Raw genomic sequence first — 24,076 nt, forward strand, 5'->3', positions numbered from 1 at the left:
GGGCGGGGCGGGCGCAGGTCAGGGCCGGGCCAGGCGGGGAACCTGCCTCCCAGCCCCCCACCCCAGCGCAGCTTCCCGCTCCGCCCCAGGCTGCTCCCATCTCTGTGTGGGCAGTGCCTCTGTCCTCATGTCCCCCTCAGGCTGCGGGTCAGTGGTGCCATTTGGAGTCCAAGCTAGCCCCATGCCCAGGTGCCAGCTGCTCCCGGGCCCCGGGATGTGCCAAGTCCCGTTTCCACCATGGCCGTGCCTCTGCTGCCCAGCCCTGAGCAGCTTCCTCCCCTGCAGCGGGGCAGGCGGCTGCAGCCTTGCTCAGAGACCACGTCTCGGGTGGGGTGGGGGGTGCGGGGGGAGGCAGCCCCTGCGGTGTGGGTGCTGCCCACCAAGAGTGAGGTGTGGCAGCTGGTCCCCCAGAGCTTCCTCTTCTGCTCAGCCCTAAGCCTGGACCACTCTGCCTCCTTCTCTCGTGTACACTGTCTCTCTCCCCCTCTCTCCCTCCCTCCCTCCCTCCCTTCCTTCCTTCCTTCCTTCCTTCCTTCCTTCCTTCCTTCCTTCCTTCCTTCCTTCCTTCCTTCCTTCCTTCCTTCCTTCCACCCTCCCTCCCTCTCTCCCTTCCTTTTTTCCTTCCTTCCTCCCTCCCTTCCTTCCTTCCTCCCTCCCTCCCTCCCTTTCTCCCTTCCTTTTTTCCTTCCTTCCTCCCTCCCTCCCTTCCTTCCTCCCTTCCTTACTTCCTTCCTCCCTTCCTTCCTTCCTCCCTTCCTTCCTTCCTTCCTTCCTTCCTTCCTTCCTTCCTTCCTTCCTTCCTTCCTTCCTTCCTCCCTTCCTTCCTCCCTCCCTTCCTTCTTTCCTCCCTTCCTCCACCCTCCCTCCCTCCCCACTCCCTCCCTCCATTCCTCCCTCCCTTCCTCTCTCCCTTCCTTCCTTCCTTCCTTCCTTCCTTCCTTCCTTCCTTCCTTCCTTCCTTCCTTCCTTATTTCCTCTCTCTTTCTTTTTTATTTTTTGGCTTTTTGGGTCACACCCAGCGATGCACAGGGGTTACTCCTGGCTCTGCACTCAGGAATTACTCCTGGCGGTGCTCAGGGGACCCTATGGGATGCTGGGAATAGAACCTGGGTCGGCCGCGTGCAAGGCAAACGCCCTACCTGCTGTGCTATTGCTCGAACCCCATGGTTTTTATTCCTAAGCCCACTTCCACACGGCCAACCCAGATTTGATTCCCAGAATCCTATAGGGTCCCCTGAGCACTGCCAGGAGTAATTCCTGAGTGGAGAGCCAGGAGTAACCCTGGTGCCTAGTCAGGTATGACCCAAAAAGAAAAAAGAAAAAAAAACTTGCTGTGTGATTTTGGAGCCCTCTCTGTCCCTCTCTGATCTCCTTCCCCAAATCTGGACCATGAAGCACACAGCCTCTAAGATGTCTTCCTGCTCTGATGCTCTAGGGATTTTATATTCTGGGCTGCCCCAACTGTGTACAGTAAAAAAAAAAAAAAAAAAAAAAAAGTGATGGTTCATCAGGTAAAGCACTTGCCTTGCACACAACAGACCCAGATTTGATCCCTAACAGCCCATAAGGTCTCTGAAGTGATTCTGAGCACAGAGCCAGGAGTAAGACCTGAGCACAGAGCCAGGAGTAAGACCTGAGCATTGCCAGGAGTAAGACCTGAGCACAGAGTCAGGAGTAAGACCTGAGCATTGCCAGGTGTGGCTCCAAAACAAAACAAAAAGGAAAGAAACCCCCTTCATAGGGAGCCCGTCTCTGCTGCTGAAGTGAGTAGGAACACGGGGATCAGCGTCAGGGGACTGTCACAGCCTCCAGGGCAGCTGCCAGACACCGGGGTTGGCAGTGCGTGCGGGAAGTGTTTGGGGGGACACACTCTGGACCTATCAAAGTGGGGGGTTGATCTTGGTTAGATTGGATGAACATCAGTCAAGTGCCCCACGGGCCTCAGTGCTGTTTGGAAGCAAATAGTCACTGAGTGTTTCACTTCAGGACGCCGGAGTCACGAAGGGGACAAACACGATCGTTTCTGCTCTTGGGGGTTGCTCACTCTCAGGGCCGAGGGAGATGCGGGCAGAGGGGAACCGGGACGAGGCATCACGTGGGGGTGGGGGTGCAGGAAGGTTCCCACTGTAAGGAGCCGGCGTGCTGGGAGCAGGGCAGCTTGGGGAGGCGAAGGAGAGTGGGGGAGGGAATCCTGTGTGTGGCCGGGTGCGGGGACACAGGAACCAAGGTGAGAAAGGGTCCCTGCTCCTCTGCCCGTATCCCTGTGTCTCCGTAGCTCATCAGTCATGCCCATAAGCCACCCTGGGCTGGCGCCAGGTAACCTCGTCTTCGGCCACCATCCAGATTGCACGTCCTTCTCTCCCAGTAGGGAGCATAACATGACGCTCGCCATAACCATGCTGCCAGCCGGCACCAGGCTGTTTCACTCGGGGCGCCCCAGAGTGGGGTGGGTGAGACCCCTGCCCGCCCCAAGGGACCCAGCCCGGCAGCCAAAAACCTACAGAACTTAAACCATCGCCACACTCACGGCCGCCCTCCACACACTCAGGCCGAGCCTCACCCACGAGTGAAGTTTTTCTTGGACCGCAAATGTGGCCGCGTGACACTTCATGAAACACACCCTACGCTTACTCCAAGAGTACTGCACCACGTTTGTTGGGATGCAAAGCAGGAGGCAGCCACCTTAGAGGGAAATGCTATATGATTTCGGTTCTGTTTTGGGGCAGCGATTGAGGTTTGGGATGGAAACAGCCGAGATATGGTGGTGGGAAGGTGTCATGGTGGTGGGGCTGGTGTTTGAATATTAAATGTAATCAAATATTGTGAACTGTCACTGTCGTCCCGTTGCTCATCGATTTGCTCGAGCGGGCACCATTAATGTCTCCACTGTGAGACTTGTTGTTACTGTTTTTGGCATGTTGAATACGCCATGGGTAGCTTGCCAGGCTCTGCTGTGCGGGCGAGATACTCTCGGTAGCTTGCCGGGCTCTCTGAGAGGGGCGGAGGAATCGAACCTGGGTCTGCCGCGTGTAAGGCAAACGCCCTGCCGCTGTGCTATTGCTAAAGCTCATTGTGAACTACTTTATAAAATTTAAAAAAAAATTATAAAAAAGAAGGAGAAAGGGTCCCCGAGAGGCCCTGGGGTGGGCAGAGAGGGACAGAGTTTCCTGTCTGCTGTCCCCCTTCCCTCCTTGGCTGGACAGTGACCAGGCCGTGGCCCCACACGTGGCTGTGTTGCTCGCTCGCCAGGCCACTGTGCTCGTGGGGACGCACGCTTGGGGGCAGAGCGTGGGCCGGCACTGGCCAGGGGTCGCCTGTTTTAGGGGTGGTCTCACAGCATTCTGGCTTGATGCACAATCTCCCCGTGCTGCTAGGGTGGTGCTCGCAAGCACCTGCCGTGGTGTGCCAGAGAGCGCACCCTCTATAGTGGCACAGACAGCAGAGCTGCCCGCACTGCCTTCGGCGTATGTGGGCCGCCCGGGGATCAAACTCTCGACCTTGCGGACAGGAGCGTTTGCCCATGGGCCATCCCTCGTGGGCCCCAAGAGCTCGTGTTTTATGAAAGCTCCTTAATACCAGGCACTGTTTCAACAGTTTCTTGTACTTCTCACAACGGGATGAGGCAGGACCATTCTCAACCACTCCACAAAGGAGGAAACTTCGTCACTTTCCCAAGGTCTCTCCAGCATGAAGTGATCGGGTCAAGCTGCAGAGTTTGGCAGCAGGACCCCGAACCCATTTCAGAACTGACTCGAGTGTCCAACCAGAAAGGTTCCTCGGGGGACTGGGTGTGGCGTGGCTTAGGTCTGCGATCCTACTCCTGAAACACAGAATACTTTCCTTATTAGGATATTTTTAAATGTAGCCACCATGAAATTACAAAGTTGTTCATGATTAGTTTTCAGGCATTCAGTATCAATGTTTCAACACCGCTCCCTTCGCCAGTGCTCCGGAAACAGAATACTTTATTATTATTTATTTAGTCACCATGAAATTACAAAGTTACTCATGGTCAGGTTCAGGCATAGGATGTTTCAACCCCCGCTCCCTTTAGCAGGGTCCACTTCCCTCCACCAATGCCCCTGTTTGCCTCCCTCCCACCAGTCTGCCTCGGAGACAGAATGCAGAGACAGAGAACCACTTTAAATCAATAAGTCAGTAACACTTTAATTGAAAAGAGGAAGAAGGTCGGGGGCTCCCGGGGATGGCTCAGTGATAAAAGATGCCGCCGTACAAACAAGAGACCGCCAGGGGCTGGGGCAATAGTCCAGCAGGTAGCGCATTTGTCTTGCACGTGGCCAACCCGGGTTTGGCCATACGGGGGCCAGCATCCCGTATGGTTCCCCGAGCACCGCCAGGAGTAATTTCTGAGTGCAGAGCCAGGAGGAACCCCTGAACATCGCCAGGTGTGACCCAAAAAGCCAAAATAAATAAATAAATAAATAAATAAATAATAAAAATTCCAAAAATTCTAAAAAAAAAAAAAAAGAAAGAGAGAAACCGTGATTTCAATCCCTGGTTCTTCCTGCGGCTGCCAAGTGGGGTCCCTGTAGCCCCACTCTCTGGGACCCCTGGTGCCACTAGAGTGTGTGGCCTCTAAGCCCGGGGCGTGCCAACTCCACCAGGGGCACCTATGTGGTGTGCACCTATGTGTACCTACCCCTGGGGAGCACTGTAGCCCGAGTGTGGCCCCGTGAACATGTGAGCAAGCCTTGGAGGCACAGTGGCTGAGCGTGTGAGTCCACGAGCGACCCACGGGCAGCCGCCAAAACAAACATGCGTGACCCCCAGTTTGGCAGCATCAACATGAGAAGACGAGGGGGAGGGCACTCCAGAACGCCAGGCCGTTCCCCAACAGCGGTGGACGCTGTGGTGGGTTGAGGAGCGGGCACTGATGCCCCCGGGGGGGTTTTGCAGCCAGGGGTCTGTTGCCCTGGAGCCTGGCAGGCACTGGGCGTGGCGCCGAGTCCAGGGGCTGCCACCAGCCAGGAGGCCACAGGGGCACAGCCGGTGGCGGGGGCGGGGGGGGGGACTTTGAGGGCGGTGGGGGGTGAGGACGGAGAGGGAAACAGTTGGGCGGACTTCAGAGAAGCCCCGGAAGGAAGTAAAGCCTGCAGGATGGGGTGAGGATGGGGCCCAGTACCGAGGGAGGGGGATGTTTCTGGAGGCCCGTGAGACGCAGGGCGCAGAGGGAGGGAGCCGGAGCTCAGAAGCGGGAAAGGCTTGGCTGTGACCCAGGGACAGTCAGGGTCACCTCACAGGTGTCCCAGAGGAGGCCTCGCCTTCCCTTGGCGATACAGCCTGGGAACCGGGGAGCGGGGAGGGGCAGGGAGGGCGGGGGAGGAAGAGGAGGAGGAAGGGGACAGCAGAGCCCCGGCAGGCCGCTGGCCACTGGCTGTGCCCGTGTTGGGAGGTGGGGGTGTGGGGGGGACAGGGGTGCTGTGGTGAGGTCAGAGCAGGGGCTTCGGGGAGGAGGGAGAGGAAGAGGACTGGGAGCACGGCAGGGGCTGAGCACTTTGCTCAGAAGGGACCCTGGGGCTGTCCCCACGCCCCTCATCTCCCCTCCCCTGCACTCCCCTCAGTCTCAGTCCTGCCCTCTCAGATGCTCTAGGAGCCTGGAGAGAGGCTGGGAGGGGGAAGGCCCAGCTGCACAGGGAGGTCTTGAGGGCAGGGCCTGACCGGAAGGAGAATGGGGCGTGGAGGGCGCATCCCTGCTGGGGAATCCTTCCCTGGGTCCTCTCCGCTGTCACAGGAAGTCAGTCACGACCTCCTCCACGGTGCTGGCAGGGAGGGGGGGATATGGGGGGGGTGGGGAACACGCAGACGGTTCATGAAACATGGAAAGTGAGGCTGCGGCTGGCGGGACTCTGGGGGGATGAGGCCCTGGGGGTGTGGGGGGGATGAGGCCCTGGGGGGAGCAGGGGGGAGATGAGGCCCGGGAGGGGGGGACGAGGGGGGATGAGGCCCTCCAGAGGCTGGTGTCACCCCTGCCTCCTCCTGGGGAAGTACTGATGCCCGAGAGGAGGGCGAGGGGGCGGCCTGGCTGTGGCCATGGCTGAGGAGGCTCGAGCTGAAGGACATGTGTGTGTGTGTGTGTGTGTGTGTGTGTGTGTGTGTGTGTGTGTGTGTGTGTGTGTGAACTGTGCAGCTGGACAAAGGAAACAGGATGTAGGGTGCGGGGAGGGGTGAGTGAAAGGGGGCACCGGGGAACTGTGAGTGTGGGGGCTGGCCAGGTCACTGTCTGCGTGGATGGTGACGCCATCAGGGGGCTGCCCTGGCTGACGCACGGGTGGGGTGCGGGAGGCCCTAAACCTGATGCACAGTCGGTCTTCGGGTGTTCGGTAAAGGACGGGGCGGGACCCCGTGAGTGAGTCTCACAGCGACAGCAGAGGGGGCGGGGGTGCTTAAGGCTGAGGCCAGGGCGAGGACAGGGTCTCCGGGTAGCGGGGAGCACAGCCGGGCCCTGGACATCCTCTTCCTTGACACGCCCAGTGGTCAGTGGGGCTGCCGTGGTGCGGTGGGTGTCCTGCCCGGCTCTCCCTCGCCCCCCACCCTGTCCTCTGTCTGACTTTCCGGGAGAGGTGGGGGGGAGGGGGGAATGGGTGGGGTGGAGGCATGTAGCAGGCCGGCGAGGAAGGGGGCGCTGCCTCCCACCCCGGGACCGGGGGTCAGGGGCTGGTCAGTGTGAGCGCCCTCAGTGCAGCTCCATGAATGGTGCTCGTACCCCCACTCTTTATGGGGTGGGGGGAACCGAGGCTTCTCAGAGCTGAGGGAGGAGGAGCTGAGCCCCCTCCCTGGGGCAGCAGCTGAGTGCCGCAGAGGCTGTGGGCGGGGAGAGGGAGGGCTGGGTTGTGGGCAGCTCCGCTGGCCTCCTGGCTTTGGGGGAGAGGGCGCTTTGCAAAGTCTGCAGGATGCGGTCAGAGTCCGGGCACGGACAGCGTAGGTCAGCGCTCAGGATTCTTCTGGACTCTTCAGGAATCCTCCTGCGGACCCGGCATTGTGACCTTCCCAGCCCACAGCACCATACAAGTTCCCCAGGGACACCCCATGCACACTCCCATGTACACCCCATGAATATCCCCAGCCCTGCCCAAATACCTTCCCCCATACACACCCCCATACACACCCCCAAACCTTCATCCATATTCACCCCATGCCAACTCTCATCTATACTCCATGTAAACCCTCATATACACCCCATATACAACCCCATGCACACCCCCTTATATACTCCCATACATACCCTCATGCACACCCCCATGTACACCCCCATATACACTCCCATGCACACCCCCACATATACCCTCACACACTCCCATATACACCCCCACGCACACCTCCATATACACCCCCATGTCACTCCCATATACATCCCCATGCACACCCCCCTATACACCCCTCATGCACACCCACCCCCATTTACACCCCATGCAAACCCTCATATACACCCTCATGCACAGCCCTATACATACCCCCATGCACACCCTCATATACACCCTCGTGCACACCCCCATATACACCCCTATGTACACCCCATATATACCCCCATATGCACCCCATACACACCCCCATATACACCCTTATTCACACCCCCATATACACCCCTATGTACACCATATATATACCCCCATATGCACCCTCATGCACACCCCATATACACCCCTATGAGAACCCTCATACCTACCCCATGTACACCCCCAGCACATCCCATATATACCCTCATTCACACCCCATATCTACTCCCGTATGTATCCACACACCCCCATCCACACCCCCATATGCACCCTCGTGCACGCACACCTCCATAACCCCCATACACATTTCCTGTGGACACCACCCACAAATACTCTCTTCCTGTACCCTGAGCTCAGCACTGGGGTCAAGGGTGATAGTGTGAATAATGGCGCGGAGAGATGAGGGGCCATGGGGGCTGCAGACAGAGCTCAGAGGGGAAGTGGGGGAGTTACTGGCAAGAGCTGGAATGTGGAAGCAACCCAGGGGCCTCGGGTAGGCGAGTGGGCAGAGAATATGTGGGACCACTATGAAATGGCCACAATTCCCATCGCAGGGCAGGAGAGATGGTGCAGGGTTGGCACATGCGGTGTGCATGCATGGCTGGCTCTAGTTCAACCCCTGCATCACCGGGCCCCCTGAGCATCACTGGGCGCAACCAGTGGGGTGGCCCAGCACTGCCACTCCACACCGTATAATCGGGCCCTCACATTGGCCCTCCAGCCAGCTGACAGAACCACTGGGAGAGGATCCTGGGTCACCAGAACCACGTAGGAGGTGCCCCCACCCCAGGTTCCCATTCTCAGTGAAATAGGAGCAATCTGAGTGACGCATGTGAAGTGAAATAATCAGAGGTCAGGGGTGGGCTGGAGAGACAGTCCGGTAAGTGGGATGCTTGTGTCACACATGGTAGACCAGGGTTCAGTCCCCAGCACCCCACTGGGTCCCCAAGCACTGTCAAGAGTGAGCCCTGCAGGGCCAGAGCAACAGCACAGCGGGGAGGGTGCTGGCCTGGCGTCCCCCAGACCTGGGTCTGACCCTCCTCAGCATCCCATGTGGTCCCCCAAGCACGGCCAGGAGTAATTTCTGAGTGTAGAGTCAGGATTCCTACCTGCCAAAATTCTTAAATCAATTTCTACTGGAGAGAGAGAGACAGAGACAGAGACAGAGAGACAGAGAGACAGAGCCGAGCCAGAGTTGCAGGGGAGCAGAGAGCTGGAGGCACAGGAATTCCATGAAGGGGGAAAAAGGAACTGAGGTCAGCACTGGGGGTGGGGGGTTCGCTTTCCTTGCTCCTTTCCCAGCCCCTCTTAGCCGCCTGCTGGCTCTGCCTGTGGCCTGAGAGGCTGAGGCTGGAGTTGGGGCCACAACCAAACAGGAGTGTTTGGAGGCTGGAGTCTGGAGTAGGGAACGGCTGGCCCCGAAACCTGCTTCCTGCAAAAGGGGTGCAGACTCTGGAAAAGCTGAGCCCCTGGGATCACGAATCCCTGCAGCCTTTTCCACGGGGTGGGGTGGGGTGGGGTGGGGTGGGGTGCTGGGGGAGAGAGGCAGGAGGAGAGCCCGGCTGTAGCGCTGCCTCCAGGGAGACCTGCAGGAGCCACGCGAGTCAGTGGGGTGAATGCCCAGTTCGGGCAGTTGTTTCCCCTCCTGGTACTTTTGGGTTCTGGGTGTTGTCACGGGGGTCACTTGATCTAGCACATGAAGGTGGTCCATGCGGGAGAACGAGGAGGTCTTTGATCCAGCGGTGATCAGGCCAGCACCTGACACCTTAGGCAGAGCATAGGGGGGTCCCCGTGCCAGTTTTTATAGGGCATCACTGCTTCCTCACCATTACTTCGTTGTAGGCTCAGGCAACGTGGGGGTGCCCGCAGGTGATGGCACCTTGTCCGTACGGCTATAGGGAGTCTCCTCAAATCAGCATTTTCTTAGCCTGGAACAGAGAAGTTCATCCAAGCACAGAGAGGGTGGGCATCCTTTGAAAACTTTCCACCCACAAGCAAAATCATCTCTTTGGAACGCACGCTATAAATCAGTTATAAAATGAAGAATACATAGCATAAATTTCCGTCATGAGATGGGCCTCTGTCTTTCTGCCTCATGGTCTGACTATCCATTTCCAGGAGGCGAAGGAGAGTCTCTGAACCTTCCAGTTCCTTCCAGGGCCTTCCAGGGCCTGGCGTGGGACGGGCTGCGAGTGAGTAGGGGCGCTTATCAGGTCATCTCCCTGGCCCAAAGGTCCTGCTTTTCTCACAGCGGCTCCCAGGACCCCCCGTGTGGGCCCAGGCTGTGCCCCCTGGAGGTCAGGGCAGTGGAGGGCTGAGGGCGGGAGAAGGTCCAAGAGCATCTGTCCTTCCCCAGGGGACAGCCCCAGAGACGTGAGAACCGGGCAGGGGGAGCATAAATCCAGACGGAGTGGCAGGCCCGGCTCCTCCCATCTCTCCTCACCTCCCAGCGCAGTGTGGGAGAGGGGCAGGACCCCAGGCACCTCCGCTCCAGGGCCTCACGGCTGCTCTGGAAATGGCTCCCGAGCCCACGGGAGAGCTGGTCATGGGGACCAGTTGCTGGGTGCAGGTGGGGGGGGGGCGGTTCTAGGGAGGACTGGGCCTGGGAGGGCCTGACTAGGCTGTCGGATTCTGTGGCAAGCGCAGACGGGGAGGGTGGCAGAGGTAGGCTGTACTCAGTGAGTCGGTGAGCTGCAGTAGGCAAAGGAACTAAGGGTATAGCTCACCATGCAGCTCACATACACACAGAGACACACACAGACACATAGACACACACACAGAGACACACACACACAGACACACACAGAGACACATAGACACACACACAGAGACACACAACACAGAGACACACACAGACAGAGACACACATGCAGACAGACACAGACACAGACAGACACACACACAGATACACACAGACACATAGACACACACACAGAGACACACAACACAGAGACACACACAGACAGAGACACACACGCAGACAGACACAGACAGACACAGACAGACACACACACAGACACACACAGACACATAGACACACACACAGAGACACACAACACAGAGACACACACAGACACACACACAGAGACACACAGACACACAGACAGACACACACAGACACACACAGACACAGAGACACACACGCAGACAGACACAGACAGACACAGACACAGACACACACAGACACACACACAGAGACTCACACACAGACACACACACAGACACACACAGACACACACACAGACACACAGAGACACACAGACAGACACACACACAGAGACATACACAGACACACACACACAGACACACAGACAGACACACAGAGACACACAGACAGACACACACACAGGGACACACACAGGGACACACACACAGACACACAAACACACAGAGACACACACAGACACACACAGAGACACACACAGACACACACAGACAGAGACACACACACAGACAGACACACACAGAGACTCACACACAGACACACACAAAGAGACACACACAGACACACACACAGACACAGACACAGACACACACAGACACACACACAGAGACTCACACACAGACACACACACAGACACACACAGACACACACACAGACACACAGAGACACACAGACAGACACACACACAGAGACATACACAGACACACACACACAGACACACAGACAGACACACAGAGACACACAGACAGACACACACACAGGGACACACACAGGGACACACACACAGACACACAAACACACAGAGACACACACAGACACACACAGAGACACACACAGACACACACAGACAGAGACACACACACAGACAGACACACACAGAGACTCACACACAGACACACACAAAGAGACACACACAGACACACACACAGACACACACACAGACACACACAGACACACACACAGAGACTCACACACAGACACACACAAAGAGACACACACAGACACACACACAGACACACAGAGACACACAGACAGACACACACACAGAGACACACAGACACACAGATACACACAGACACACACAGACACACACACAGACACACAGACACACACACAGAGATACACACAGAGACACACACATAGACTGACAGAAAGACACACACACACACACACAAGCCAGAAAGCATCTTGATTCCTGCCTTCCCCCAGAGCCCACTTAGCTCTCCTTCCCGAGGGGCCCCAGGTGGCTGGGCCAGGGCCTATTTTGACCTGAGTGGGCACCGAGTTCAGCATCGTGAGCAGCTGGGGCGGGAGAGAGAAGGAGAGAAGGAGCCCGGGGGGGGGGGGGGGGGTGTTCATCGCGGCCAGGGCTCCTGTGTGGGAGGAGCGGCTCTGAGGAGAGCCGGGGAGCGGGCGGGGGCTCGGGAGAGAACATCCTCAGCTGTTTGTTCGGAACCCTGGGGGCGGGCGGGGGAGCGGCTGGAGCTATTTGTGCTGGAACAGGGGCGGGCTGGCCTTCCCTGAGGCCTAGTCCGGTGATGGTCCCAGAAGCCCCCGGAGCTGCGGGGCCTGGGTGAAGGAGAGGGCTCCGGAGGGCGGAGGGTGTGTGGGAAAGCTGGGGCGGGGGCTCCTGAGGGGGATTCCAAGGTTGTGGGACCCCCAGCCTACCCTGAGACACAAGAACGAGTCAACCACCTTTGTCCCGATGGCACCCAAGGGTTGTTTCAGAGGCAAAACAGCGTGAACTAGAGTTCAAGTTCAACCTGAGGGACCGTACAGCAGGGAGGGCACTTGCCTTGCACGCAGCTGACCCGGGTTCCACCTCCAGCATCCCTTGCGGCCCCACTGGGATCCCAGAGCACAGAGCCGGGGGTACGCCCTGAGCAACACTCGGAGTGGAAAAGAAAAAATCCCTGAGCTGGAAAGTTCTTTTGTCAAGAGGATGACCTGGTGGGAAGCCTGGAGAGGGTGTGTGTGCGTGTGTGCGTGTGTCTCCGGTGGGACATATTCAGTCTTTGTGCAGTGTAACCACAACACAGCTGGGGTGGGCGCATAGGGACGGGCACGTTCTTTTTGGTTTTCTTTTGGGGAGTGGTGCTGGGAATTGAACCTAGGGACTCACACATGCGAGGTGCGTGTTCTACCACTGTCCTGGTATTCTTTTCCCCTTTAGTTGGCTCTTGGACGACACCCAGCGGTGGTTCCTCCTGGCAATGCAAAGGACCCAGCAGGGCGTCAAACCCAGGTTCCTGCTGCAAAACACGTGCTCCCGGCAATGCCCCGGGCAGGTTGAAGCCGTGAACGTATTTTCCAGAAAATGCTTGCTTGCTTTGCTTCCTTCCTCCCTCCTCCCTTCCCTCCTCCTTCCCTTCGTTCTTTCCCTTCATTCTGTTCCATTCATCCTTCCTTCCCCCCTCTTATCCACCCTCCCTCTCTCCTTCCTTTCATTCTTCCTTTCTTCCTTCTTCATTCCCTCCCCATTACTTAATTTTTTTGGAGACGGTCCCTGAAACAGTGCTCAGGGGCGCTGGGGCCACTCCCGGCACACTTGGCCCAGCCAGTGCTCACACCAGTGATGAGGTGCCATTGGCGTCCAGGGGTGCCAGGGGATACTCCAGGGGACCGTAGAGTGCCAGGGGTCAAATTTGGGAACCTCCACACGCAAAGCCTGTGCTCGAGCTCGGCGAACCGTCTCCCCAGCCCCCATTATATTTTAATTAGGAGAAGAAACACTCTAATATTAGAAACGAATGGAATGAAAAGGCTCGTGATGGGGACCCCCAGCCTAGCGCCCGCCACCCAGCCCTCCTCCAGGGGCAGCACCAGCCGCCCACAGCTCTCAGCGACCCTGCTGCTGTCAGTCACCCACGCCCCCAAGCCTGTGCATCACTGTCACTTGTTCATTTTTCACTTCTTAATTATTCGTCGTTTTATTTTGTTTTGGGACCATGTTGCTCAGGGGTTACTCCTGACTCTGTTCTCGGAAACTACTCCTGGCAGTGCTGGGGGAACCAAGTGGGATGACAGGGATCAAACCTGGGTCGGCCGCATGCGAGGCAAGTGCCCTACTCACTGTACTATCTTTCTGGCCCTCGTTTTTCACTTTATTATTCCTGATTAATATTTGAGAATTTTTTTTCTTTTTTGGTCACACCTGGCGATGCTCAGGGGTTACTCCTGGCTCATGCACTCAGGAATTACTCCTGGCGGTGCTCAGGGGACCCTATGGGATGCTGGGAATCGAAGCCGGGTCAGCCACATGCAAGGCAAATGCCCTCCCTGCTGTGCTATCACTCCAGCCCCGATATTTGAGAAATTCTTGATTGAGGATTTTCATTGCTTATACTTCCCTCCAATTTTGGTAAAATCAAGTTAATATGGATAACATCCTGCTCAAACTATTGTTCATTCTGTATCATGATTACATTGCTTAGGTACTTTTCACTTTTCATGACTTTCATCATTTCCCTCTAGTTCTCCTCTATGAGTTTTACCCAGCTGTTGCCAACCCTTGCACGGGGGCGCCTGTTCTGAGGGGCTTCCTGCCAGGAGCACCGTGCACCGAGTCAGCTCACGTCTCTTAGCTGCCCTCCCCCTTGCAGTCTTCTCTCGGCCTACACTTTGTGGTTCAAGCCCATATTCCCACAGTCTGCTGTGCAAGGGAGCATGGGAAGGGAACATTTCCAGCCTTGGCACATCTGACCTTTCCCCTTTGACCCTTCCTAATAGCAGAGTGGAAATCTTTCCCCCTGAAACTGGAAGGTGTTTTTATAAGATCTTAACAATTCTCTGGCGTGCTTCTTTGGGGGCGGGAGGGCACCCCCAGTGGTGGTGGAGCTCAGGGCTTACGCTGGCTCTGCACTTGGGGTGCCAGGAATTGGACCCGCTCTGCCTCATGCAAGACAACCACCTTATCTGCTATCCTGTCACTCAGCCCTTCCGGTATTCTTGTACCCGCGGGGCATTTCCCTCCACCCCCCTCCTTTACATTAGCCATGTGGGCCCTCACTGGACAGCTGACGTCTGGAAACTCATATCCTCTGTTCTGAGAAGCCCTGCGTTCATTCCTGGTATTTCGTCCCTTCTGTTTTCTCTTCTGGAATTCATGTTCTGCTTCATGTTGTCTGCTTCTTATATTTTATATCTTGATTTTTCTTTTTTTTTGCTTTTTGGGTCACACCCGACGATGCTCAGGGGTTACTCCTCTCTATGTGCTCAGGGTTCACTGCTGGTGGGATCAGGGACCCTAGGGGATGCCAAGGATCAAACCCAGGTCAGCTCACGCAAGGCAAGAGCCCTGTCCACTGTGCATTATCACTCTGGCCCGATTTCCAAAATTTATTATTTATTTATTTAGGTTTCGGGACCACACCCAACAATGCTCAGGGGTTACTCCTGGCTCTGCACTGAGGAATTAGTCCTGGTAGTGCTTGGCAGGGGTTGGGGGGGACCATATGTGGTGCCAGGGATCTAACCTGGGTTGGCCACGTGCAAGGCAAATGTCCTATCTGCTGTACTATTGCTCCAGCCCCACAATACAGTTGTTTTTATTTTGTTGTTTGGGGGCCACACCAAGCTGTGCTCTTGGCGGTCTACTCTAGCCCCTGGTGGGCAGCCATACAGGGGGAGGGATAAAACTCAGATCTGCCTGTGCAAGGCAAGTGCCCTCCCTCCTGTACTACCCCCCCCACCCCACCCCACCCCCTGCACCCTCGCTGGGTCTTTCCCAGGAAAGGATGGGCTCTCAACCCCAGCGGGCTGAGAAGGGAAGGCTGTAGTGTGCAGGACTAAGAGGGTGTTTGCAGGGAGAAGGTGGGGATCTGGCTCCTGGCTGTGTCGGCTGCCAGCTGTGTGTCTGTTCTTACACAGCGCAGGGATGCCATGCCCACCGCCTGCGGTGTCTCAAGGATGCAGCGGGGATGACCTGTGCCGGGCACACTGTGGGTTCTCAAACACGGTATGCCTGTCTGCAGGGATTCTAGAGCTCCTGCCTGCGCACTCCCGTCTTTCTTTGCGCTGGAGGACGTTGCACCCAGCTTACCCAAGGATGCGCCTTGCACCCAGCTTACCCAAGGATGCGCCTTGCACCCAGTTTACCCAAGGACGCGCCTTGCACCCAGCTTACCAAAGGACACGCCTTGCATCGTTTACCCAAGGACGCACCTGGACCCGGCGCGAGCTCCACCAGCCTGTTCCAAGCCCCACCGACCTCCAGGCAGCGCCCACGCTAGTCACACACCACTCACGCGGGGAGTTGCAGCGGGTCCTTTATTGCTGGGGGCAGCCCCGAGGGCTCAGCGCGCGGCGCGCCGGCCGTAGCGCAGGCCGAAGGAGTTCCAGTTGTAGGGCACGAGCTCCTTCTCGCGCTGCACGAGCGGCGCGCCGCGCGGGGCGGGGATCAGCCGGCTGCGGGGCACGCACGGGCCGGCTGGCCGGGCCCCCGCAGCGCTGACCAGCGGCGGGCACTGCCAGGGTCCCGGGCGGCGCGCCGGACCCGGCTTCCGCTCGGCGCCGCGCAGGCTCCGCTCCCGGGCGGCCCACAGGGCCTGCGGTCCCAGCAGAAGACCTGGGTCAGGGGGAAGTGAGGCTGCAGTGAGGACGCAGGAAAGAAGGTTCTGGAGCCCTTCCTCGCACCCCCAACCCCCCTCTATCCTCTGCCTGCCCTTGGCTTCGTGCACCACGAAGCTCAGTTCAATGCTGGTCACCACCTGCGCCACCAGCCTAGGAGGCCTGGGCCACTGGCTCCTACCAGCTTCGACCTAGCTTTGATATCAAATGCTTCCAGAATGATCTCACATAGAATTCCTGAGAAATTCATTTCCCCAAGGGGAGGGGTAGACAATTGTACAGCGGATAGGACCGTTTTTTTGGGGGGGGGGTCATACCCGGCGATGCACAGGAGTTACTCCTGGCTTTGCACTCAGGAACTACCCCTGGCAGTGCTCGGGGGACCATATGGAATGCTGGGAATCGAACCCGGGTCTGCCGCATGCAAGGCAAACGCCCGACCAGCTGTGCTATCGCTCCAGCCCCCTCCCACCCCGAGCCCCACTGGGAGTGCTCCCTGAGTGCAGAGCCAGGAGAGAGCCCTGAGCATCACTGGGTGTGACTCCCCCCCAAAACAAAACTAACCAAAATTAATTAATGTTTTTGTTTTTTTCAAATAATTTGTTCTCTTGAGGAAGCAACCGGGAAGGACTTGGAAATGCAGAAAAAGGAAGTATTTGCTAGACACCCGGCTTTGCTCTGTTCCAAGCTCTCTGTCCAGCCTGCTGGGCTTGAGGGAGGCCCTGAACTTGAGGGAGGCCCTGAACTTGAGGGAGGCCCTGAACTGTGTGCTTGAAGTAGTGCCAGGCACAGAGCAGGGCCCCAGTGCATGCGTGTGGAGCCTGCGGTCACAGAATCGACACCAAAGGAAACTGCGGTACCTGCCTCCCCCTTACCTGCTCCTTGTGATCCCCCGAGGACCACCCATGGCTCAGTTAGGAGGGGGCATAGTCTGGGTCTACCCAACTCTCTGGCCTCCCGTGCTCAGGGTCCTCGCCCCTCCCCGGGGACCTTACAAGGCTCATTTCTAGGACTGCCAGGCGAGAGAGGCTCCGTGAGCGCGTCGGGAGGCAGTGACCAGCCGACTGTGTGCAGAGCTGAAGGAAGTGACGCTGGGGTGAGTGCAGGAGTGTGGGCTGGTGGCGGTGAGCCCCAGTCCTCGATGCCTGGGAGAGCTCGGAGAAGACGGGCGAATGAGACTTCCTAGGACCCAACACTTCTGTCCCAGCGGGTCACTGGCCAGGCGCCTGTGTGCAGGTATCCCATCAGGCCGCAGCAGCCGCAGGAGCAGTGGAGCCGTCACTCCGCAGGGCATGTGGGAGGCTCTCTCCCCAGACAGAGCCCCGCCCTGGAGAGAGGACACTTCCCAAAGGGCACTGGACTGCACTCTCGGTGGTCAGCCGAGATGAGAGTAGCCCGGGAAACTGAGGTTCAGAGAGGCTGAGCCCCGGTACCCCTCTGCCCAGAGAGTGGATCCACCTACCAGTGGTCTATGCCCCCCCTCGTCCCCCTCCCCGGGCCTGCTTCACTACTAGCACGGTTCTTTATTTCATTTTATTTATTTCGGTGAAACAAATAATACGGGAGTTGTTTTTTGCCCTTGAGGCCATTGCACCCAGCTTCCCCAAGGGGTAGGGGGCACACCCGGTGATGCTCGGGGGTTACTCTTGACTCTGCACTCAGGAGTTACTCCTGGCGATGCTCGGGGGACCATGTGGGGTGCAGGGAAGTCAAACTTTGGTTGGCCACGTGCAAGACAGGTGTCCTACTCACTGTACTAGGGCCCCAGCAAAGTAGTTTTTATTGAAAGAATTTTAGAGAGATGTAAGGAGAGAGGAGAGTGCATGTATGCATGAGAGAGGGAGAGGGTGTGAGAGAGAGAAACAGAGAGAGACAGAGACAGAGAGAGGAGAGAGAGGGGGAAAGAGAGGGAGAGAGAGAGACAGGGAGAGAGACAGACAGAGGGAGAGAGACAGACAGAGGGGGGAGAGACAGAGAGACAAAGAGAGACAGAGAGAGACAGAGAGACAGAGAGGGAGAGAGAGACAGAGAAAGAGAGGGGAGAGGGAGAGAGAGAGCGCTAGCATAGTTCTTGCCGGTGCTGATGGGGGCACACTCCAGGTGCTGCCCCCCTTGCACCCGCTGGGCCCCTATGGCATTTGAGGGGGTAGCAGTCTAATCCAAGCGCCCCGAGCTCTGCACTTCCGGTGGACACACAGGTGGTAACCGTGAAGGCTTTGCCCTGGTGTCTAAGCTTTTTTTTTTTTTTTTTATCTTTTTGGGTCACACCCGGTGATGCACAGGGGTTACTCCTAGCTCTGCACTCAGGAATTACTCCTGGCGGTGCTCAGGGGACCATATGGGATGCTGGGAATCAAACCTGGGTCGGCCGCGTGCAAGGCAAATGCCCTGCCCGCTGTGCTATTGCTCCAGCCCCTAAGCTTTTTTTTTTTTTTGAGGGTGGAGGTTGGGGCCCCCTCCCAGCATGTTCAGAGCTGCTCCTGGCTCAGTGCTCAAGAGTCACTCCCTGGTTCTTGGAGGTCCATTGAACTGGGTTCAGCCACATGCAAGGCAAATGCCTTATCCCCTATACTGACCCTCGGCCTCCCAGCACCTCATATGGTCAGCCTCTGAGCATCGCCAGGAGTGACCCCTGAGTGCAGAGCCAGGAATAACCCCTGAGCATTGCCGGGTGTAGCCCCCCGAGTTTGAGATCACTGGTCAGAGAAACTGGCTTCCACACAGAGGCAGGAGTGGAGGCACAGAGGAGGCGGGAGTCCCGGGCCCCTGCTCGCTCGCCCGGCCCCTCCACCTCCACGCTCCCCCAAGGAGACTTACCTGGGGACCTCGGAGCCTCCCATGTCTCCGCCATCTTTTCTACCGTGGCGCAGAGGAAGAGGACCAGCTGCCAGGAGCCCAGGGCCTTCATCCTGCGGGGCACCTGCAGGGCCTGAAGGGGCTTCGAGGTCAGAAGAGGAGAGATGGGCGGTGCTGGTGCAGCGTGCAGGCTGGGAGCTGGGCAGGGTCAGCGGGGACATGGGCCGCCCTGGACAGGAGGAAATGACCTCTACCTGTGGAGACTCCCCAGGGAGTTTGGGGCCATGGTGGGCTTGCTTTTGTGTGTGTGTTGCGGGGAGCTATTTGGGGCTGAGGGCTACTGGGGGGTGCTATTTGGGGGCTGTTTGAGGCTTAGGATTTACTTAGGCTTAGGTGCTGAGGATTTACTCCTGGCTCTGCACTCAGGAATCTTCCCTGGCAGGCTCAAGGGACCATATAAGGTGCCAGGGGTCAAACCCAGGGTAGCTGTGTGCCAGGCAAGTGTCTTTCCTACCCACTGTCCTGTCTCACCAAGCCCAAGCTTTTTTTTTTTTTTTTTGCGGGGGGAACAAGACTGAGCACATCTGGGTAATGGGACTGAGGCCGCTTGCTCAGTTCAGTCAAAGCTAAACACATGCTAGATGAAGGTCATCCCGGAGGACTTCCAGGTGGAGGTGAGGCAGGAAGAAAGGAAGAAAGGTTTCGTTCTGGCCAAAGGGGCAGAAATGTTTAGGTTTGAGAATGGTCTGCGCCTCAGGTGTGCTTTCGAGGAATGCTGGAAAAACGATGGGAGATGCAGCGTGTGGGTGGGAGTGAGCAGGGGGCGTTCTGAGGTGGGGGACGCCGTGGGCCTCTCAGAGTGCCCCCTGGGGCTGGAAGTCAGACTCCCCCGCCCCCATGCCAAGCTCTGCGTGATTCCACCACACCCGGCCCTGCCCGAGCTCCCCATTCGAACACTCCTTGTGCTTCGAACCCGGTCCACTTCCCTCTTGCTGTCATAGAAACTTAGTTATTTCCACCCTTTTATTCACGCACAAAAAAAGAGGAAGAATGAGGCCATTCCCCCTCCCTCCCCACCCCCACACAGACCCTTCACAGCCTCGATGACTGTCATTAATTTGCCTGATTGCCTCTAATTCAGGGGAGAGAAGCTTCCCCCTCGTCTCCGCAATTGTCCCATCTCATTCTCTCGGGCTCTGAGCTGTCAGAATGGAGCCGCCCCCACAGTTCTGACCGGGAGACTGGAACTGTGTCCCCCACACCTCTTCCAACTCCATTTCATTTTCCTTTGAAGAAGCCACCGGGCACTCTGACATTGTCCCACGGAAAGAACGGAGAGACAAAGTGAAGGAGAGGGGGGCGGTGCTGGGGGCTGCGCTGAGAGGGTGCCTGGCCGCCGGCAGCCCACTCCCAGGCGAGGCGAGACGGGACGAACATCTGTTAGTCAGTCTGCAGTGGCTGCCCCCGCCCGCCCACCCTAGCGCCATTCTCATCCCCAAGACTCCGGCACGGAAGGACCTTGAAATGGGGTCAGGAGGACTGGACTCTGCCAGGCCAGCTGGGCCCCCCGCCCCATCTCTGGATCTGACTTGTCCACCTGCAAAGGCAGCATGGACCTGGCCATCCTTCCAGTGGCCACTCACCCTTGCAGATTTGGCCTCAGTGATCCCTGAGGCAGACCGGGGCTCCCTGCTCCTGCCTCAGGCCTGGAGCAGGGGGGAGAGTAGAGGCAGGCTGGGGGCACATCCGTTAGAGAGAACAGTGTGACATTGATTGATTGATTGATTGATGTTTGGGCCACACCCTTGATGGTCAGGGGTTTCTCCTGGCTCTGCCTCAGGGGTCTCTCCTGGGATACAGGGAGTTCAAACCCGGGTGGGCTGTGTGCAGGGCAAGCTCCTTACCCGCTGTATTATCTCTCCAGCCCCTTTTGTGGCTTCAGACCCGGGTGCACAGACAAATCCAGGCTAGCCCAGAAATCATTTCTTGTTTTTTTTTTTTTTGTTTCTGAAAGTCTATTTTTAATTATTCAAAGCATCAAATTTTTTTCTTGGCACAGATGAACAATTTGAAACAGTTTGGGGGAGCTAATGTGATTCATAATGCCGTTGAATTTAAGCCAGGCAATTTAAAGCCAAGCTTGGAATTCTTGCTGGGTGGCTGGAGTGAACCTGTGGCTGAGATTTGGGACAGAAAGAGCACGTGGTCAGTGACTGCTGCCCTCCTGCACCTACGGAATATGGACGGGGAAAGCGAGATGCCCGAGGTCAGTTGAAAAATTTTAGTTGGCTTTTGGCCCACACCTGGCTCAGTACTCAGGGACTGCTTCCGGCCCTGTACTCGGGGGACTACATGGTGGTGGGAATCAAACCCAGGGCTCCCGCATGCCAAGCACGTGCCTTCTGAACCATCTCTCTGACCCAACAATCAAAAGCTTATTGAAATTCTATTGTTTTTGTCTTGGGGACCACACCCAGCATTGCTCAGGGCTTAGTCCTGGCTCTGTGCTCAGGGCTCCCGCCTGGTGGTACTCAGGGGACCATATGTGATGCTGAGAATCAGATCAGGGTTTGAGTTATGCCAGGTGAGCGCCCTACCTCTTGTACATCCCTCCAGCCCCAAAAGCTTGAGTCTTCGGTTATTTCAGGGCAGGGCTGTACATGCTGGCTGGAGTAGGAGTCCCTGGGCACTGGTGTAAAAGGTCCCAGCCAGTTCTCTGCAGAGGCTGTGTCAGAGCTGAGTTTCTGGGCTGGGACAAGGGTTCACAGAAGGGCTTCCCAGCAGGCGGGCAGGAGCCAGAAGCCAGGCTGGGCGTGGAGGTACCTGCTGGCCCTCCAGCCTGCCAGGAGGGCGAAGCTCCGTAGAGAGAAGAGGGATGTGACTGGACAGTGGGTCCTTCATCCTGCCTGGCTCAGTGTGTGCACTTGTGCCCGCGCATATATACCTGCCTTTGTGTGTGTGTGCGTGCATGCATGTGTGCATGTGTTCATGCATGTGTGTGCATGTACACACGTGCGTACCTGTGTGTATACACATGTGCACCTTCGTGTACACATGTGCTCGTGTGCACATGCACATATGCATGTATGCGCATGTGTGCACCTGTGTGTAAGCACATGTGTGCATGTGTGTGCACGTATGTGCAGGTGCACGTGTGCACCCGTGTGTGCATGTGCGTGTGTGTGCCTCTACGTGTGCATGTTTGTTTGTGTGCGTGTGCGCATGTGCACGTAGTTGTCACTTCAGATGGGCCTTTCGGCTGCTCTGCTCTAGCAGGAAGGTAAATGAGGAAGGGGGATGGCCAGGCTTATGTAGTACCTGGCCAAGGTCCTTCTCCAGTGCCCCCCTCACGGTATCGCTGCCTCCCCACCATGGACAGCACTTACTCATGTTCTGGGCTGGAAGATGGCGGGGCTTGGTAACAGGTGTTGAGGACAGAAATTATCTTGTGAGGCCCCAAAACCAGACCCAAAGTTTAAAGGTCTTAGACACAAAGGGATCTTGTCTGAGCCAGCCGGGCAGGCCCCTGCGATGGACGAGGCACTCCAGGCCCGGAGAGGGGGCTGGGCCCCCGGAGGAGAGGTTCAGCCCTGAACAAAGGCCGGCCAAGAGGATCAAAAGACCATCAACTGCTCCCCGCTCTCCTTGGCAACCACCCTAGCAACGCAGGGGCTGTGCAGTTGTGGAGACTGTACTGGACTAAGTTGGCAGGAAAGAGGCGCCCTTACCGCATCTCCTTCGCAGTCGGCCCTCTCCGACCCGCACTGCCTAGCCGCGGCGTCCTGGGGGAATGGCCCCACAGCTCTGCTCCGGATGTGAGTTTGCTCCTCCCGCCCCGGAGAAGCCCTGTTCTCTGGAGCACGTAACCAGCCCGCCTCTCTCCTTCCGCCCGGTATTCTCCCAGTAGGCCTGTTTTGCTTCACTGCAGTCCCCTCCTGAAACTCTGCTCTCTGTGAGGGGGCGAGAGTGACCCGAGAGCCTGGTCACAGTTAGGACTGACTCACACTGAGGGTTTCCTGCAAAGAGCAGTTTCTTGCTCCAGCCTGAGTTCACGACCCCCGGAGAAACCAGCGGCAGGGAGCGTGTCCCACCCCGGGGTTTGGCCACCACCTCAGGGGGTCTGGACGCCATAGGGGCTCATCCCAGACTCTCATCATCAGTCTGGCCAGGTCCTGAGATGGGGGGAGAGGGGAGGCGGGGGAAGTAGGGAGGGAAAGGGATGGGTGAAGAGTGAGGGGTGGGTAGAGAGGGGAGGAGGCGATTGGAGAGGGGAAGAGGTGGAGGAGGGTGGAGGGGTGAGTAGATCGGGGAGGGGTGGGGAAGGGGAGAGTCCTTTCTCCAGGCTGCCCCTCCCTCCTCACTTTAGAGCCACCATGGTACTTTCCCTGGTGGGGGTCGAATCTCCCACTGGCAGCTCCAAGTGTTGTCCCCCCATCACACACACACCACAATCATACACTGTCACACACACACAGACTCAAGCACCTACCACATATGTTCTCACAACACACACACTCAGACTTCACACATACACACCCCACATACAAATATTCTCAGACTGATACACACACCACACACACACCACATCTATACACACACTCACACACATCTATACACACACTCACATGTACACACACTCACACACATCTTTACACACACTCACATGTACACACACTCACACACATCTATACACACACTCACATGCACATACACTCACACACATCTATATACACACTCACAGGCCCACACACACTCACACACATCTATACACACACTCACATGTACACACACTCACACACATCTTTACACACACTCACATGTACACACACTCACACACATCTATACACACACTCACATGCACATACACTCACACACATCTATATACACACTCACAGGCCCACACACACTCACACACATCTATACACACATGCACACACTCACACCCATCTATACATCTATACACACACATACACACACTCACACACATCTATACACACATGCACACACTCACACCCATCTATACATCTATACACACATACACACACTCACACACATCTATACACACACATGCACACACACACTCACACCCATCTATCCACACACTCATATGCACACACACAAACACACTCACACACATCTATGCACACACACACACTCATGCACATACACACTCACACATTTATACACACACTCACGTGCACACACACTCACACACATCTATACACACACATGCACACACACACTCACACCCATC

At 57.0% G+C, this 24,076-nt stretch overlaps 1 protein-coding gene across 1 annotated transcript; it reads right to left on the bottom strand.

The window, feature by feature from the left end:
• Nucleotides 1-15,744: 15,744 nt before the first annotated feature.
• On the bottom strand, nucleotides 15,745-22,595 carry KISS1 (KiSS-1 metastasis suppressor). Its single transcript, XM_004610167.2, has 3 exons — nucleotides 22,551-22,595; nucleotides 18,844-18,955; nucleotides 15,745-16,024 (listed from the first exon to the last, which is right to left on the bottom strand). Exons 2-3 carry the CDS (start codon nucleotides 18,932-18,934, stop codon nucleotides 15,753-15,755), a joined length of 363 nt encoding a protein of 120 aa, XP_004610224.2. The 5' UTR covers nucleotides 18,935-18,955; nucleotides 22,551-22,595; the 3' UTR covers nucleotides 15,745-15,752.
• Nucleotides 22,596-24,076: the final 1,481 nt, after the last annotated feature.

Source organism: Sorex araneus, chromosome 7 (genome assembly GCF_027595985.1).
Source record: "Sorex araneus isolate mSorAra2 chromosome 7, mSorAra2.pri, whole genome shotgun sequence".
NCBI lineage: Eukaryota > Metazoa > Chordata > Mammalia > Eulipotyphla > Soricidae > Sorex > Sorex araneus.